Source organism: Stigmatopora argus, chromosome 4 (genome assembly GCF_051989625.1).
Source record: "Stigmatopora argus isolate UIUO_Sarg chromosome 4, RoL_Sarg_1.0, whole genome shotgun sequence".
Lineage (NCBI taxonomy): Eukaryota > Metazoa > Chordata > Actinopteri > Syngnathiformes > Syngnathidae > Stigmatopora > Stigmatopora argus.
Window position 1 is genome coordinate 11,842,923 of NC_135390.1, and position 16,573 is coordinate 11,859,495.

The window sequence follows — 16,573 nt, forward strand, 5'->3', positions numbered from 1 at the left end:
TGGTGTATACTGTGGACTGAAGCACACTGTCACTACTATTTGAGTGTACTGTACCAGACACGCACGTGTCAATGTGCCCACTGTGCACTGAGCAGTAAAATTACTGCTGGACTTTTCATCGTGGATGTATTGCATACATGCTGCCTTTTCAACTTTTGTACTTCAAGGTAAAGGATGTATTTTTAATGAATGTTTTGTTACTAGGCAATGTGGTATTTGCTTCATTGTTCATTAATTTGACGAATGTTCCTTTTCAATATATTTATATTTTAGATCACAATGCTGTTTTGTGTTTGTGATTTTGTGGGATTGTGGTTAAAAAATGTTTTTGTTTTGTTTTTACCATTTAGAAGGTAATTATTTAGATCTGGAAAAGAATGAAATTGGCAATCAATTTCTGAAATTAAATTGGTAGGTTAAGGTTCTCAAAACTTTTCAGATTGGGTTTCTTCCTAGGAGTCATGAACTCAGTTTTTAGAGATATTTTTGGCTGTCTTATAAAAGAACTGAGGTAAACTAGCCAACTACTCTCAAATAAGTGCAAAGTACAGCCACTAAACATTAGTATTATAAATTATGATAAAGCATTGTACAAATATGGATAAAATAGTGACTTATCTATGATTTCATACAACAGATATTCTTTGAATACAGCGATTGAGAACATATTGTTTTTTTCACAGGTGGTACAAGAATCTCTACATGTTGCAATTTGGTTATATGGGCTAAGCGATTCTGCGCCACTGATTGATTACGATTTTGTAGCTGCAAAAAAGAAATATTCCCGATGGACTGCTATGACTAATGAGAAGGCTGACGACATTTCGAAAGGAAATAGTCTTGCTTTGCCAAAACTGGCTGAATTCTGTGTCCACCTCCCTTTGCGCTTAACATAACAACACAAACATCTGCAAAACATTTGTGCCGTGAGATAAGAGGTCTTGGTTTGAACACAGAACGCTCAACAGCGTGGCTCCAACAGGCACGAGAAGCTGTCGCTGTCTTCTACTTTTCCAAACGGTCATCATGGAACAAATGCAAGGTCTTTTCTTGGGATTGTGCCTTCTGCTGCTTACCCATTGCACATGCCCACAGGAGCCAGAAAAAAAGAGGACCACAAAGAAAGGTAAGGTTAATTTTAACATTTAACCTAAGGGTATGACTTTAACTTCTGGTCAATGTTCCTTACCCTTATGGCAGAATCTACAAATGCTGCAATTGAGGAACTAAAGAAACAAATTGAAGATATTATTTACGACTTGAACTTGTTGAAAGAGAAACAAGCTCTGCAATCAAGTAAGTTTGTTTACGAAATACTAACGACCTATGCACAAGGTATTTTGTTATATACTTACGCAGGGCAGAGCGAGGGTTTTCCAATTGGCTGTTTTTATAAATTCTGAGTATTGGCTAGTTCCTTTTTATTTTTCATCTTTACATATGTATATGCAAGTTTATTTACCTTGTTTATTTTCTTTTTTTAAGTATATGACTAGTGATATGATGGACTGATTGTGAATTCGGAACTGTAGAATGGGTAGGTTTAAATACACATGCCTTACCGGTTGTCATTGGCCAGAAAACAATTATTCAAACGTATTCATATTGGAACCAAAGCATAGCCCATTGTGGACAATCTAAATGTGTTTGAGAATTCATAAGAAAATCTGTTACTCCAAAGCATACCATATTTAATCATGTTTCTTAATGGCAATTCTAGTTCCAAAGCATACGACATCACGCGTACTCTAATTTTCTCTGTCAATCCATAATCCACCGTTAGTGTGTCTGCGTGGAACAAAGGTCCCCGGCAAGTGTTTCCTCGCCGATCCGGTCAAGAAGAATTTCCACGCAGCCAGTGATGACTGCATGGCCAAGGGAGGCAGCCTCAGCACCCCCGTGACAGGGGATGAAAACGACCGGCTTTTCTCTTACGTACGACAGAGCATCGGTCCCGAGGAGCCCATCTGGCTGGGCGTCAACGACATGGTGACCGAAGGCCAGTGGTTGGACCAGTCGGGGTCCAATTTGCGCTTCAAGAACTGGGAGACAGAGATTACTACACAGCCAGACGGCGGGCGTGGCCAGAACTGCGGCGTCTTGGCCACGACAGCCAACGGCAAGTGGTTTGACGAGAGCTGTCGGTCTGAAAGAGCTTCTGTATGTGAGTTTAACATTGTCTGACCTTACTAACAAGTCATCTTTTTTGCATAACATTTGATCAGCTCTTACTGTCTAAGCAGAAAATAAATGTTGCCTACAGTTGCAATTTGTTTAGGGGAAAAAATGACACAGAGTTTAAATACCTTAGATTTTGATCCTTATATTTGATCACTAACCTAAATAAACTTCATAGTATTTTTCTGCAAATGTTCCTCTGTGGCATTTCTTTTCAAGACCAAGCAGATCAAATAAAGCATTTATCCTCCAGAGCAAAGTCACTGATGAACGGCAGTTCAACAAGCTTTTATACATGATGTTAACCCGAAGCCCGACTGCTCAGAGAGGCTAAACAATCCAAGGAAGAAGTATTTGAAGGGAAAAAACTAAATCAATAAGAGGTGAGATCATATTTACTCTCTTTTAGGTATTCACAATCTACTATAAGCTACTTTTCAGATGAAAGTTCAAAACAAAATATTCCTGTAGAGCAGATAGGGGTAGTTGAGTTCAGATTTGAGCTAAGACCTTCACCTAAACTCTGAAAATTCCCCTGGTGGTATAATTTGCTGCGATACATCACCGAGTCAGGATTCTGAGTCATTCGAGCAAAGGTCTTGCAGAGGGAAATTGCGCAAACGCTTCTCCTTCCAAATAAAATGACCTCATAAGGGTTTATTCATCCAAAAGTGGCTTACATTAGATTACCATCCCTTGTCAGAACTGTGTTTTTTTAATGATTTTCAATTTCTCTTTTATATGGTATAAAGACTATTACTATATGCTGTATATAGCCATATATTTCCACAAACTAGTGACACCTGAGCTTAAATTGGAATTCAAATGGATATAATTAATATGAAAATGACTAAAGGTGACATTCAATCAACAACTAAGCATTTATCAAATCAATGTTTGCACTGAATCAACAATTAAATTTTTAAAAACTCATTCTTTACATTTCTTAGTTGCTGATTGAAAATCTGCCTTTAGTTTTTTTTTCTGTATGCTTTGGTTTATCATTTAAAAAATCCTAAACATAAAAATGATGCATAGACAAAGTTTTAAAAACATTGCTATAGAGCAGCACATGCTGATCTCCTATTCTGCAAAAATATGAATATTAAATAAATATATGGGTCTGTGTGCTTTAGCTGAGTGAGCATTTTTTTCAATATATATCTTTTAACCTACAACTCGCATGCTCTGTAAATACGATACATATAAACAGTAGTTTTGTTGAAGTTACTATTACTATTATATATTTCTGGTGACATTAAATATAATACGCACATGTGAGAAGTTTTAAAAGTTCTGAAAGGAAAGCATCTTTTCACACTACTTTATTAGCATTATTAAAAATTGCTAAAAGACATTTAAATAACAATTGAAAACAAGTCTTTTTTTTAGGAACAATAGTTCCATTTCTCCCAAGTAGAACATTTCAATTCTGATTTGACAAGAGAACCTCTGCCGCTGGTGAAGAAAAAGCAGGCTGCAGCAATCAGGCAAGTGTGAACACGTCTAGTTTGTGAATTGTTTGCCACAACGCGTGTAGAAAAAAAATAAAAATACCGTTTGATGAGCCTTATTAGTCCCACAGCCATCTGAAACGAAGCCCTCCAAAGTCAAGTGGAAATCCCACATCCAATCAGTTCCCTCCCTCCGGCTCCAGCCTGGGCCCTATCTTTGCCGATTGGCCGTCCGGAGAAAGCTGGGCCTGATAGATCACATTCTCCACAAGCGCGTGGCTGTGACTCAGGGGCCTTTTGGGAAGCGGGGGAGCCTGAGGTGACGCTGGGTACTCTTGATAAACTCCCGTCTCCACGTCGCCGACATCTTTTGTCACTTTGGTGTCCGTTTGGCCCGTAAAGGATTGGTATGTGTCCGACTCCGTGTAGATTCCCATCTCGGCCCCTTTTCTCAGCAGGTGCGTGTAGACAAGCGAGTCCTCAATGGAGGCGTACACGTGGGACTCGTTGTCTTCCCGTGTTTTGGGGAAGACGGGTCTCGGCTGGAAGCTGGTGCCATTGGGATTGTAGATGGACACTTCATGCTCAAGCTTCTTCTTCTTTTTCCTGTTTGGAAGCAAGCCATTAGATCAATGCAAGCACTCACAAGTCTACTTTTTTAAAACTCAGTCCAGGTATAATGTGTGTACTTCTCTATATATTCTTTAATCTTCACAAATCTTTCACTCATATCGACAAGAATGTTCACCTCAAACCGACTGATTCCACTAGTAAATTTGAAAAAAAAAGCCTACTTAAAAGTAGGGTAGCCATGATTGAGCAACTAATTGACGATTAATATGTTATCAAATTAGTAGACAACTCTTTTGACAGTTGATGAATCATTTAAGAGAACTTATAACACCAAATTGTTCAAATCCGCTCTTCATAGTAAATATTTTATTTCTATTTATTTATTTATTTATTTATTTAAATAAAGGTTGTTTATTAATTAATGAAATAAAAAATGAATTATTTTTTCTCTTAATTTATCTAGAAAAAAATATTTTTTAAATAAAAAGGGAAATATTCTCTATTTTTTATTGGATTTAACTACTGAGGGAAACAATAAGTTTTCAGATTTCTGTACTCCTTGATGAATATTCCATGTTCATACTTCAACGTTCCTCAGTGCGTAGTTTTTAGGGTTTAATGCTCTCCAATTTCCAACTAAAAGGCCATAACAATACATAACGTTTACATGAACCAGTGATCAATCCGCTATGCATATGCTCGTTAGTGGCAGCACCACTGAAGAAGATAACAAATAGAAAGCACTTACTTGATTACAAAACAGACCACCACCAGCACGGCGATGAAAAGCAAAACCAGGGCAGCAACCACACTCACTATAATAATCAACAGCGGGTCTGAATGAGACAAAACAGGAGACTTCACTGTAATCAATATGTAAACTAAATCTTTCACTTAATAGGTGTGTCAAATATAGGTACTTTTTTGGACGGTTATCTCCGTGATGACCTTGAAGTCTCCCCTCTCAGGCATGCAGTTGGACATGTTGAGGTAAAAGTTCTCCGAGACGCTGATCTCGTCTGCCATCTCGTCCTCCCTGCGGCTGTAGTCCTCCTCCAGACTGTCGAACCTCTGCACCCGGATGTTGGTGTGGCGGTAGGTGCACTTGGGCTGACTGAGGTTGACGAACTTCAAGTGCGCCTCCATCTTCGGGGGGAGCGAGACGATCCAGGAGACGGTGGCGTAGGATTCCATCCCCATGGGCCACCCGGGGGTCGCCAAAAAGAGGGGCTCATCTCTTTTGGGGGATACTGTGAATATATATCTTTCTGTGTCGGAGGGGGGAAACAAACATGATCTATATGGTTCTTAAATCATTCTTAGAATGAAATCGAGCTGGCTTTTTGTTACCTGTTATCTCCCCTTTCAAGCTAACAGTCAACACGGGCTTTGCAGACCCTCTCAGCGATTGGCCGCCCACTCTGGTGACGGTGACCGATACGTTGGTGTGGATTTGCATCTTTTGAATGGCCCCCTGCGGACAGAAACGGCCCAGGGTGGAGCCGTTATCCTCCGTCAGGGTGATGATGCTGTCGTTGCACGGCTGACCCGGCAGGGACTGCTTCAGGGGTCCGACTGATGAGCTCAACTCCACGGTGCCGTGCGGGGGAGCACGGAGGGTCCAAGACACGGCGCTCAGAGGGGATGGCAAGCAGCTTGGCAGGGTAGGCACCACAAGAGGGAACTTTGGGCAGTCTTTAAGTTGAGTGCAAGCTGGACAAAAAAATTCAATGATGGCATTGTAATCCTAGATTCATCATCAAGTAGAAGGCATGCTTCACTTTTTACACATTTTTCTACATGAACATGTATTATGCGTTATTCCAAAAAATGAATGAATAAACAAATTCTGCTTACACCCATCAGAACAACAGGAAAAATGTAAGAAAGTGAAGCACTCTGGATACAAATAAAAGTTCCATTCAACAGCTACAATGATCAAAATTCAAAAGTTAAGAAACATAGACTACACTGAAGCATGAATAATGGCAATGAATTAAAGCCCATTACTTAAACAGGCATGAGTCAAACGTGGCTTTACCGATGACTCCACTGGCAGTGACGTTGACGTGTAGAGGAAGACAGTCCTGGAAAGACAGCTGAGAAACACTCCCAGATGGGACTGTGATCTTCTCCATTGTCACAGAATTCATCTTCATCTCGCATTCAGAAGCTGACTTCAGCCTCTCCAGATGCAGAGAAAGTCCCTTGATTTTCCTCAAGTCCACATTACACAACACTGCAGGTAAGAGTTTATAAACAGTTACATCACATTCTCATCCTCCTCACAGATATTTCAAATGCAGAAGGAAACTTTTAGGGGGATTTCAACTGAGGAACTGTCATTTGTGACTCATGGGTGACGCAACACTAGAGCTTCCCAACCCCTCAAACCCGGGGGCAACTACAAATCACATTTTCCAAGTTATCACTACACCTGCCTTGTCTCAAAATGTGTTTCAGTTTGTTTTTTTTACATTTAGGAGTTAAAATATGTGATGCACTGAACTACATCTACCTGTTACAACATGTCAAATCATAATCAGTCTGCCAAAGTATGAGTACTGAAACTAAAAAGGCAAAATTCATATTTTTTAAATGTTAGGATTTACAATATTGGTCATTTGAAACAGTCAAATAGTCAATGGGCATGCAATGTAAAATGCTTACAGTGTAGGACCCCACTAATTGGAACGATAATTTCATTATGACTATGCTTTTTACTGTGGGGAAAAAAATGGATTTCCACTAGGGATTTTGGTTAGTTTTTACTTGGATGGTATCTTATTAGTTCTTAAATGGAATAGAATTTCAATGTAAATGCTGTTTACATACCTGGTGAATTCACCCTTGAAGATGTCACCCTAAGTTTCAGGGACAGGCCCGGAGAACCAGCTCGTCTTCTGTCCATTTCACAGTTCCTCAGAATCAGAGAAAAATCTCCTTGATTTTGGACTGGCTGGTTGTCCGTCAAGGCCGTGACCACAGCACGCCTGCCTTTGCTGTGATACTCGGCCGCAATTTCCTTCTTCATACAACGTGGCTCTGTGAGGTTGAGGAATTCAATCGCTGCCCCATGTCTATCCGTGATCTCAAAGTACCATTCCATGACATCGTCATCGGGAAAACTCTCAGGAAAGTTGGGAGACAACAACTCAAGGGGAGACGTCATTCGTGGCAAAGACACTGTGATTTTGGCAAGAGCTAAAAAAAAAAAAAAAAAAAAAAAAAGAAATGGACAAAAAAATAAAAGCACTCAACTCAACTCAAGATATATCTAAGCCTATTTGATGAAAACATTAACTTACATTTGATGTCCTCCGCTACAGATACAGCAAACTGCTCCCTTCGGACCTCTACTTCTGGTGGGACGTCCAGAGAAAAGCTGCCTTGCTTTAGAATTTGAGCGCTGCTTATTGAGCCCATCTTGCAAAACGTGCCAATGGCCACAGTCCCTGTATCCTGGAAGGCATTGAAGGTGTATGTATGCATATCTGGACAGTTTTCAGATGGAGGAATTTGTCTCAAGCTTGTCCTGCTAAAGTCCACTTGGACAGACTTTGGTCCCAAAGATCTTAGCTTCCACGTGAACCTGCGGTGAAACACCAACCACGGATCCAAGTTTGATTCCCCCTGACTGATGTCATCATTGCATGATTTAGTGGTGCATTCTAAATAGAGATACAGAATAGTATAGTGAGAAACAATGACTCACTAATGGATAGACAAAGTTTATCAACATTATTAAATTATTGTAAAATGGACAAGGGCTTAAATTGTAGCAATTTAAAATATGAAAAACACTTTCTTTTACATAAAATAGGATAACCAATCCATTTGAACTAGGATGGTTCCTGCTGAAATGGATTTTCAGAAGCTAAGTCCATCGTCTAACATTGGGTACACAAAAGTATTTATGAGTATAGTGATACTGAAATTACCTATGTTTCGTGTGATCTCCACTGTGAATACACGTCCAGGTTGGGGGCAATTGAATTCCACTGATACTGGGGTGCCGCCTTTTAACAATAGGGAATTGTCACACCTTCGCCCCGCCCCGGTGCACACTTTGCATAATGACCCTTTGGCCGTATTGCTGATGTTGACGGTGCTGCCTTGGTCAGGCGTGAGACTCAGTGTCAGGAAACCTAGAAATAATTCAAGTCTTACATTTTAATCCCATTGCAACAGATTGTATTTTTTTCCATTTTCCAAACCCTCTGTAATCATTTCTAAAACATTCTGCTCCGACTGCTACGATTTTTAGACATGGTTCTTTCTTTTGCCAAAAGACAGCCTTCCAAAAAAAAAAATAACAGTTGTCCAATCCATTTGCAGGGAAAAAGGAACACTGGTTGCCATTTCCAAAATGATGACCAATCAGGTGCTGTCCAATCATCATCATCATAATCATCATCATCATTATCAATCACCACCCAACATTTCACATGGATTGGACGTTTAGCAACGTCAATGGCAGGTGAATAAAAAACAAATTGTTCTTGCTCTGAGCAAGATGTTATTTCTTCTCGCCAATACCAGTATGCCGATATTAATATCCGTGCAATACTATATTAAAGTTGCTCACTGCCCTTTTCACGTTTTAATTTGATTCAAACTAGACATGTGAAAGTTGTGTCTATGCTTATATTTCAATTATTTTTTTTTATTATTTATTAGAGATTATATTAGGGTCAAATCTTGCTTTTCAAATTTTGCATGACTTATCTAGATCACCATTTTCTTTTTTTAAATAAGGTGCTTAATCGATATAAAATAGGTACTCGACTGTAGAAAAACCCAGAAACCCAGTTTTACCTGATAGTTTTCATAATAAAGGCCACACCAATACCAACAATAACATTTCATAATGAGACTCTTTTATGATTATTTTTAATTATTATAGCCCTGCTTGGTTTCTTTTGGCTCATAAAAGCAACTCGTACACTCCTTAAAGCAAAGCAACGGTTGTATACAAATAATAAAAATAATAATAACAATGTAAAAGGCGTAGTTAGCAAATAACAGTGTTTTATCAATATCGAGCGATTACTACTATTTGGGCTTTTGACTTACCTGAAACGGGGAAGAAGAAACAGCAAAGTAGTAAACAGGCTCGGAGTCTGAAAAGCGGCATGCTGTCCACAACAATTCACAAAAACAGTGCGACAGTGTTCCCGATTGAAATTTTTGGACCTTGGAGCATGGTGAACTAACTCGTCGTGTCGTCTTAGGGGGAAGAAGTGTTGGTCCACCGCCGTTCGTTTATCATGTCGACTTCCTCGAAGTATAGGTGAGTGCGGTAGGGCGTGGCCAACTCTCAACTCGCAGGTAAGTGAGAGAGGCATTGCTTCTCGACTGACGCACTAAATTTGAATTTTGCGTTTGTATTTAGGAAAACTAAAGGTGATTAAAGTAGAGTGTCTGCTTCATCAACCCTATTCTGGTTGAAGTAACTTTCAAATATAATAATCATGGTTAATTCCTTCATTTTCTGAAGCGCTTATCCTCACAAGGGGGTGCTGGAGCCTATCCCAGCACGCTTCGGGGACCAGGGGGCGGGGGCAGGGCACAAGGAGACAATGTACAACCAACCATTCATGCTCACACTCATACAAGGGCACAGGTGTCAAAGCGGCGGCCCGCGGGCCAAATTTGGCCCGTCGCATCATTTTCTGTGGCCCGAGAAAGTAAATGATGAGTGCCAACTTTCTGTTTTATGATGAAATTCAAATGGAGATTGTAGATTATTTCCTGTGTTTCCTCATTTTAAATCAATAATTGCAAACAATTTGTACTAATTTGAATGTCCAAAAATGATCTATTGATTAGCATGATCGAGAAAGCTGTCAATTTATTAATCGATTAATTTTGGCAGCCTAGTTGGAAGACATAACGGCCCTCCGGATGTAATCGAAACTACCACGTGGCCCGTGACAAAAAATGAGTTTGACAGCCCTGTACTAGAGGCAATTTAGAGTGTCCAACCAGCCTGCCATGCATGTTGTTTTAATGTGGGAGGAAACTGGAGTACCCAAAGAAAACCCACAAAAGCCCAGGGAGAACATGCAAACTCCACGCTGTGAGGATGGACCTGGAATTGAACCCTCCATCCCAGAACTGTGAGGCCAACATTCTAACCACTCTTCCACCACTTTTCTGGTGAAATTTAAAGAATGAAGCAAAACAAAATAGAACACAATGAGAAATATTATTGTCAGCAACAATTTCAATGATTCTGACTTTGATGATTGAATTTTGTCATCTTAATCCAAGATTAATGAATATGAATGAATAGATTAAAAAAACGTGTTACTTTATGACATATAATATCACAAATCATCGGCCATTCATCCTTTTCTCAAGATGTTTTCAGACACAATCAGAAAGCCAAAATATGTATTTATTTTACCAAATAAACAATATATAGTTATAAATATACCATATCATATTTTATTGTTAAGTATATTGTTTCTATTGACAGATACAAATAAAGCACACATTGTACATGGAGCTCGATATTATCAATCTAGCTTTATAAACACTGACACCCCTTTAAACAAGTTTTTGCCAAAAACGGCATACATGTAGATTATTATAGAAGTAGATGTCCAGTGCAAAAAATCTACGTGAGGAATAAGGCAAACATTCTAGAAAGATTCCAAACTACAAAGACGGTTTCAAGAGAAAATTGTGCACATTTTACGGCGACACACACTAGGCTGTATTAGGCCTACAGTTTTACAAAAACACATTGGTCCCAGTAGAGTTCCCCCATACCTTGAACCTCCGTGGAGGTTCTTTGACATTCCAAGTGACCCCCATTTCAGTAAACCAGGGGTGGCGAACAAGTTAGACACAAAGGGACAACATTTTCAACTGTGAGGTTCACAGTCACTTACGTCAGAAGCAGCATAAAACAATCCAATCTGCCAAATTATTTTTTAATCATTCATTTGCTGAACTGCTTCATCCTCACGAAGGTCACGGGGGTGCTGGAGCTTATCCTAGCTCACTTTGGGCAAGAATCGGTGTATAGCCGATCGCAGGGCACGAGGAGACAGATAACCATTCACGCTCACACAGACACGTAGGGGCAATTTAGAGTGTCCAATCAGCCTACCTTGCATGTTTTTGGAATGTGGGAGGAAAACGGAGTACCGGGAGAAAACCCACACAGGTTCGGGTAGAACATACAAACTCCACACAGGTGCACCGACCTATATTTGAACCCAGGACCCTAGAGCCGTTAGGCCGACGCACTAAACACTCAGCCGGCGGACTTCCCCTCTTTTTAAAAATATAATTATTTTTTTGTTTTTAATAGGCCCTGACTGAATTTGAGTGTTTTTCAAGAGAGAATACAAATAAGAGAAACATGAAACGAGGCAAAGAGCCACAGTATATACAAAATATAATAAGAAGGAAAGAGCCGCCTGCATTTATTTTGGCCGGGAGCCGCATGCGGCTCGAGAGCGGCGTGTTCGCCACCCCTGCAGTAAACAGTCCTCCATTCCCAGTGGCAAAGATTATAATGGCTACAATTAATAGATATAGGCAGTACGGGCGGTCAGGTCACCGATCAGGTCACCAATCAGGTCAGTCATCTGGGTCTTCTCTGCTCCATCCCATTGGGCAAGTAGCCTGCAATGATGGGAACCGGCCATATGAGAGCAGCAACACTCCATACGATGATGACCAGAGTCATGAAACAAGCCACAAGTGTGGACTCGATGGGCTTTCTGTTCAGCCTCCAACTTTTGTCACCCTTCAGCTCGTCCAGGCTGAAATCCACGCAGCAGAAGGCGACCTGCTCGGCGGTCTGCTGACCCCTGGCCCTGCCGGGAACCAGCCTCCTGTAGCGGGACATGCCGCAGCCCACGCACAGCCTCAAATCCTGCTGACCCCCGGTGGTGCCCAGGTGCTCGATGATCACGGGCGAGATGGCCCGGTTGAAGGAGGCGGAGAAAAAAGCTCGCCCGTGGTTGTTGGTGGTGTACACGAGAACGTCGCACTGGAAGCCGAAGCTGCTGTCCCAGCGAGCCACCAGCGAGGCGGGCAGCAGTCTCTGGACGCTCACGTTGCACCGAGACGACGTCTGCAGGGTGGACGCGTCCGGGGAGGCTTCGCTCGACCTCTTGGACAGACGCGCGTCCAGGCCCGGGTCGGACAAGAACCTGTTGGAGGAGTTGACGGGTGGCAGCAGCAGCATGTCTTCGTCGCTCCAGCCCCGGCATCGCTGCGCAAGTCCGGCCACCGCGATCAGTGCCAACAGCAGGGGCGGATAGGAATTCAGCATGGCCCGGGGCGCGTCGCTCCTGCTCGCATGGTGCGTGGGAAGAACCGCTGGCGATTTTTAACCACGCCGATCCGGATGGAGAGATTCTCCTCGCTGCCCGACTGCTGCGAATGGGAACGTCCAATGGCTGTCACATGCGCGCGCGCGCACCCTCCCTTTTGAGACTCTCCTCATCCTCATCCAACTGTGTCCTCCTGCTCCCTTCCCATATTTTCTACCCAAAAGCCATTCAGCCGAATCAAAACGAAAAAAAGGGTCGAGGAACATACAATAGGTTTCCTTTCCTAAACATTTCTTGGCCCTCTTTCACAAACGTGGAACTTTCTTTTTTGAGTTGAACACTGGTCAGAATTAAGGAGAACCAATGTGTTATCAAGCACAAATTGTTTTGCATTTTGCAGGTAAATTTGGACATTACATTTTGCTCGTTGATTGTTGACAGAAAAGAAAAACTGCCAAACTTTTCATTCATTTTCTGAACCGCTGATCCTCACAAGGGTCGTGGGGGGTGCACTCCACCTCAGCTGACTGACTTTTGCAGGTCAATTTGGACATTACATTTAGCTTATTGATTGTTGACAGAAAACAAAAACTGCCAAACTTTTCATTCATTTTCTGAACTGCTTATCCTCACAAGGTTCGCGGGGGGTGCACTCCACCTCAACTGACTGACCTTAGCCAAGGAGGATGAACAACCATTCACGTTCACATACAGCAAAACTTTCATTGTTTAATTTATAATTCATTATGTACACATCATCATGGTAGTCTATAGTTTCCAGTCTCAAGACATTTGTGCAAAAGACTTGTTGGGAAATAATAGGGGGGAAAGGTTTAGAGCAAGATTAATGCCAACTCGATCCGATGGGGGCCGGATGATTTTATTTTTTGGCGCAAAAAAGTCAAGTTACTTGCCGACATTAACGACACTAGACGTCCAATCCATTTGACTGGTACGCCCATTGACCAAACATCAATGGCACTGGAAGATGAGCATCCACAGCCAGTTTGAGCGAATTGTACATCTATCATGGTCAATAGCAGCCAATGAATCAATTTTGTGTCAGACTGACCTACTCTAAAGTTTAGAGTATCTCAAAGCCTAACAGAATGTATACCTTGAGTTTAATAGTTGGATATAAAAGGAGCATCCCGTAAAGTTGTTCACCAACTTTGCAAACGACTGTGTATGAAAAACAAAGACAAACTGGTTAAAAAGTTTGCATTTCAGTTCCATTTAGTACCATTAAGAAATGTCAAACTACTTTAATTATGTTTACAAGGCAACTCTAGATGTGACAAATTTGACACTCTTTCTGCAAATTATATTATGGTCGCTTATTTAGAAGACCAAAATATCAATCAATTGTTTTCAAAATGTCACATCATTTTTACATCCCTGGAGTGTAACCCTAAACACAACATACCGTAACTACAATAAATCAAATAAGTAAATAATTAAATTAATAAGCCACTACATTGTTCATTTAAGAGAGGCAGTGCTATCTTTGTGAAGTATTACATAAATGATGAAATTGCACCCGAGAACTGCTGTCTTTGTTTAAAAGGCAAACGACCAGTTGAGTCTTTATTGTTTGTTCTGGGTGATTACATTTCTTAAAAAAAAGGGATCCCCCATTTTTCTCTCATACAATATTCTAATTGTTCTTATGCGTTACCTTGTTGAACGGCGGGGGAGGGGGTAATAATGACACAGAATTATATTCATAATTATGTCAAATGTGTCACCAAAGACAATGGCAGAGCTGGATTGTCATGCTCGAATAACAAAGAGATTGATTATTCTTTGGTGCGTGGTTTTCTTTGTAGCTGATGAAGCCAACAAACATCACATGATGGAACTGTTTGCTTTTCAATGATATACTTCGATGTCCTCGCTATAGTGTATTTGATGTGGCGGTCATCTGAAGTGAAGGACACTTTGGCCCCATTTTGCACCTGAAAGCAATTGTCTTTTTGTTGTGTTTTAATTATGACAGTATATTGTATGCGAGTCAACCTTTTTCAGCTTGCAGACAATTGTTTAGTGGTGGTTTTGCACACTCAGACATTTCACTCCTTCTAAACACACCTTCTCAGATATGCCATTGTGAACCGAGGAATATGCAAATTTTTTCCCTGTTCATTAATTATGCTATAAAAATGTAAATTGGTTTGGTGACAAAAATTCAAATGGGACTAAGATAAAGTCTCGTGTGCCAAAGGAGAATGCATAAAAGATTCATCGACTCAAAGTGTGGCTCTTTTTCCACAGGAAGCCAAGATGAGCAAGCATTTGTAGCATGTGGCTGGCCGACAAGCACTCTATACTGGATCAGACACCATTAGCCTGAAACGCACTCTGACTTAATAAGAAGCCAACAATTAGGCTCTTTGCATCTTCTTCTGGTGAAACCCTGATTTGTTTCTGTTGGGCCTGTCATACCACCAATCACGGCCAGCACTCATCACCACGGCAACGAAATGGCGCTTTCCCCAGGGGCGCCGGAACAGGGGAGTCCACTGATGAGAAACAATATGGTATGTTCAATGGAGGAAGACAGTCCAAATGATTCAGCATCACTGTTTAGGGCCATGTTCTAGACAATGGTTGTAATGCTGTACAAATGAAAGAAATGTAAATTTGCTAGGGGAGTACATTTCTAAGCCCACACTTTTTACTCTACAAAACCCCAAATAATATTGCCTATTGCGCTAAAAAAATGAAAGAATGGTGGTATTGGCTGAGAGCCTCTAAAAAAAGAAGGCATAACTAGAGCCTTGCATTGGAAACCTCAATAAACTTCAACTATCTGTTGTAGCAAAACACAAGTGAGATCAGGATGATTGATACTACTGCTGTGCCTTCGAAGACCTTGAACCACACAAATGTCCCTCCAACATATCATGTATCCAGCCATGTTTTTTTCCTCCAGGTAAACAGATAAGTGAAAGACACCCTGGGATGTCAACGTGAAATACACCCAGGAAGGAACATCACACTTAGTATCCCACTTTGAGAGTGAGAGTTGGGCTGCTGCTTGCTGTTCTTGAGGAGCCAAACTGGTGCACGATTGCTTCTCTGTGCTGTGAGAAATATCGCCAAGCCACCTCTCATAGAACGGAAAGTACACAGTAGTCCAAAAAAGGTCACCTTGGACAGGTAAAGGGAACCCCTCCCTCAAATACATTCACTGATCAGTTTTGTACATAACGCCCTGCTGCCCTAGCAGCTCTGTGTGGTCATTTGTCTTGTGGTTCTCTCCTTGTGAAACGTAATCGTCCCCAGAAACAGGCAAAGAGAATGATTACTAGTTTTTGTCATGGGGGAACAGTAGGCGGATGTGGGTAGAGTAGGAAGATTGGGTCCTTTCGAAACAGATTTGTTTGAAAAACAACCAACAATCTGCTGAGATCCAAAGGCAACATAGAAATTCGAAAAGCTCAGCTTGAGCACAACCTAAAAAAAGAATCGGATAGAAAGTCTTTTCATTTTGTAGAATTACAACAAGCTATTTTTGGGCCGCTCATTAAATGAAAATGGATCGACCATTGAAAGAGGATGATGGTTTTCTCAGAAGTAATTCCATGCTTTGTTTTTTGTTTTTAATGAGTTGTTGCAGTACAGATTTTCAGCATCAAACATGCCAGTAAAATCAGCATGAAGCCTCCACCAGGCCTTAAATTTTATTTTATTTTTTAATCTCTGTCCCACCTGAAAACTTTAGTCTCGGTTAAAAATACAAAAGAGAAATCCAGTTCTTTTCCATTGGACAGCAGAATGTCGCCTTAACTGGTCTCTCTCCACATTCACTGTTTGCAACCTTCTTGTCACTGTGATTGGCTGGCCACCAATTCATTAATGTTTTTGTGATGTGTGAGGAAACCAAAGTACGTACCCGGAGGAAAATAATTATGTGGGTACAGGGTAAAAAAAAAGCAAAGTCCATCAAGGAAAGACAGAGTTTGAGATTGAACCCTTTATGTTTTGGACGACCGCCGCGCTACGTAAACAGATCCTCGTGCTTATATTCCAGATGTCAGGCTACAAGTATCACTCATTGCATTC

At 41.0% G+C, this 16,573-nt stretch overlaps 3 protein-coding genes across 3 annotated transcripts; 1 reads left to right on the forward strand and 2 right to left on the reverse strand.

Annotated features, from left to right (window-relative positions):
- The first annotated feature begins 18 nt into the window (after window positions 1–18).
- Window positions 19–2,370, forward strand: clec3ba (C-type lectin domain family 3, member Ba). The gene is made up of 4 exons (XM_077598871.1): window positions 19–167; window positions 983–1,126; window positions 1,201–1,296; window positions 1,784–2,370. Exons 1-4 carry the CDS (start codon window positions 125–127, stop codon window positions 2,182–2,184), a joined length of 684 nt encoding a protein of 227 aa, XP_077454997.1. The 5' UTR covers window positions 19–124; the 3' UTR covers window positions 2,185–2,370.
- A 1,116-nt stretch (window positions 2,371–3,486) lies between these two features.
- Window positions 3,487–9,537, reverse strand: cdcp1a (CUB domain containing protein 1a). Its single transcript, XM_077598860.1, has 9 exons — window positions 9,282–9,537; window positions 8,147–8,353; window positions 7,514–7,876; window positions 7,041–7,409; window positions 6,247–6,444; window positions 5,556–5,918; window positions 5,126–5,473; window positions 4,954–5,041; window positions 3,487–4,238 (listed from the first exon to the last, which is right to left on the reverse strand). Exons 1-9 carry the CDS (start codon window positions 9,340–9,342, stop codon window positions 3,812–3,814), a joined length of 2,424 nt encoding a protein of 807 aa, XP_077454986.1. The 5' UTR covers window positions 9,343–9,537; the 3' UTR covers window positions 3,487–3,811.
- A 1,709-nt stretch (window positions 9,538–11,246) lies between these two features.
- On the reverse strand, window positions 11,247–12,641 carry tmem158 (transmembrane protein 158). Its single transcript, XM_077598823.1, has one exon. The coding sequence runs from the start codon at window positions 12,502–12,504 to the stop codon at window positions 11,809–11,811; it is 696 nt and encodes a 231-aa protein (XP_077454949.1). The 5' UTR covers window positions 12,505–12,641; the 3' UTR covers window positions 11,247–11,808.
- Between the last annotated feature and the right edge of the window lie 3,932 nt (window positions 12,642–16,573).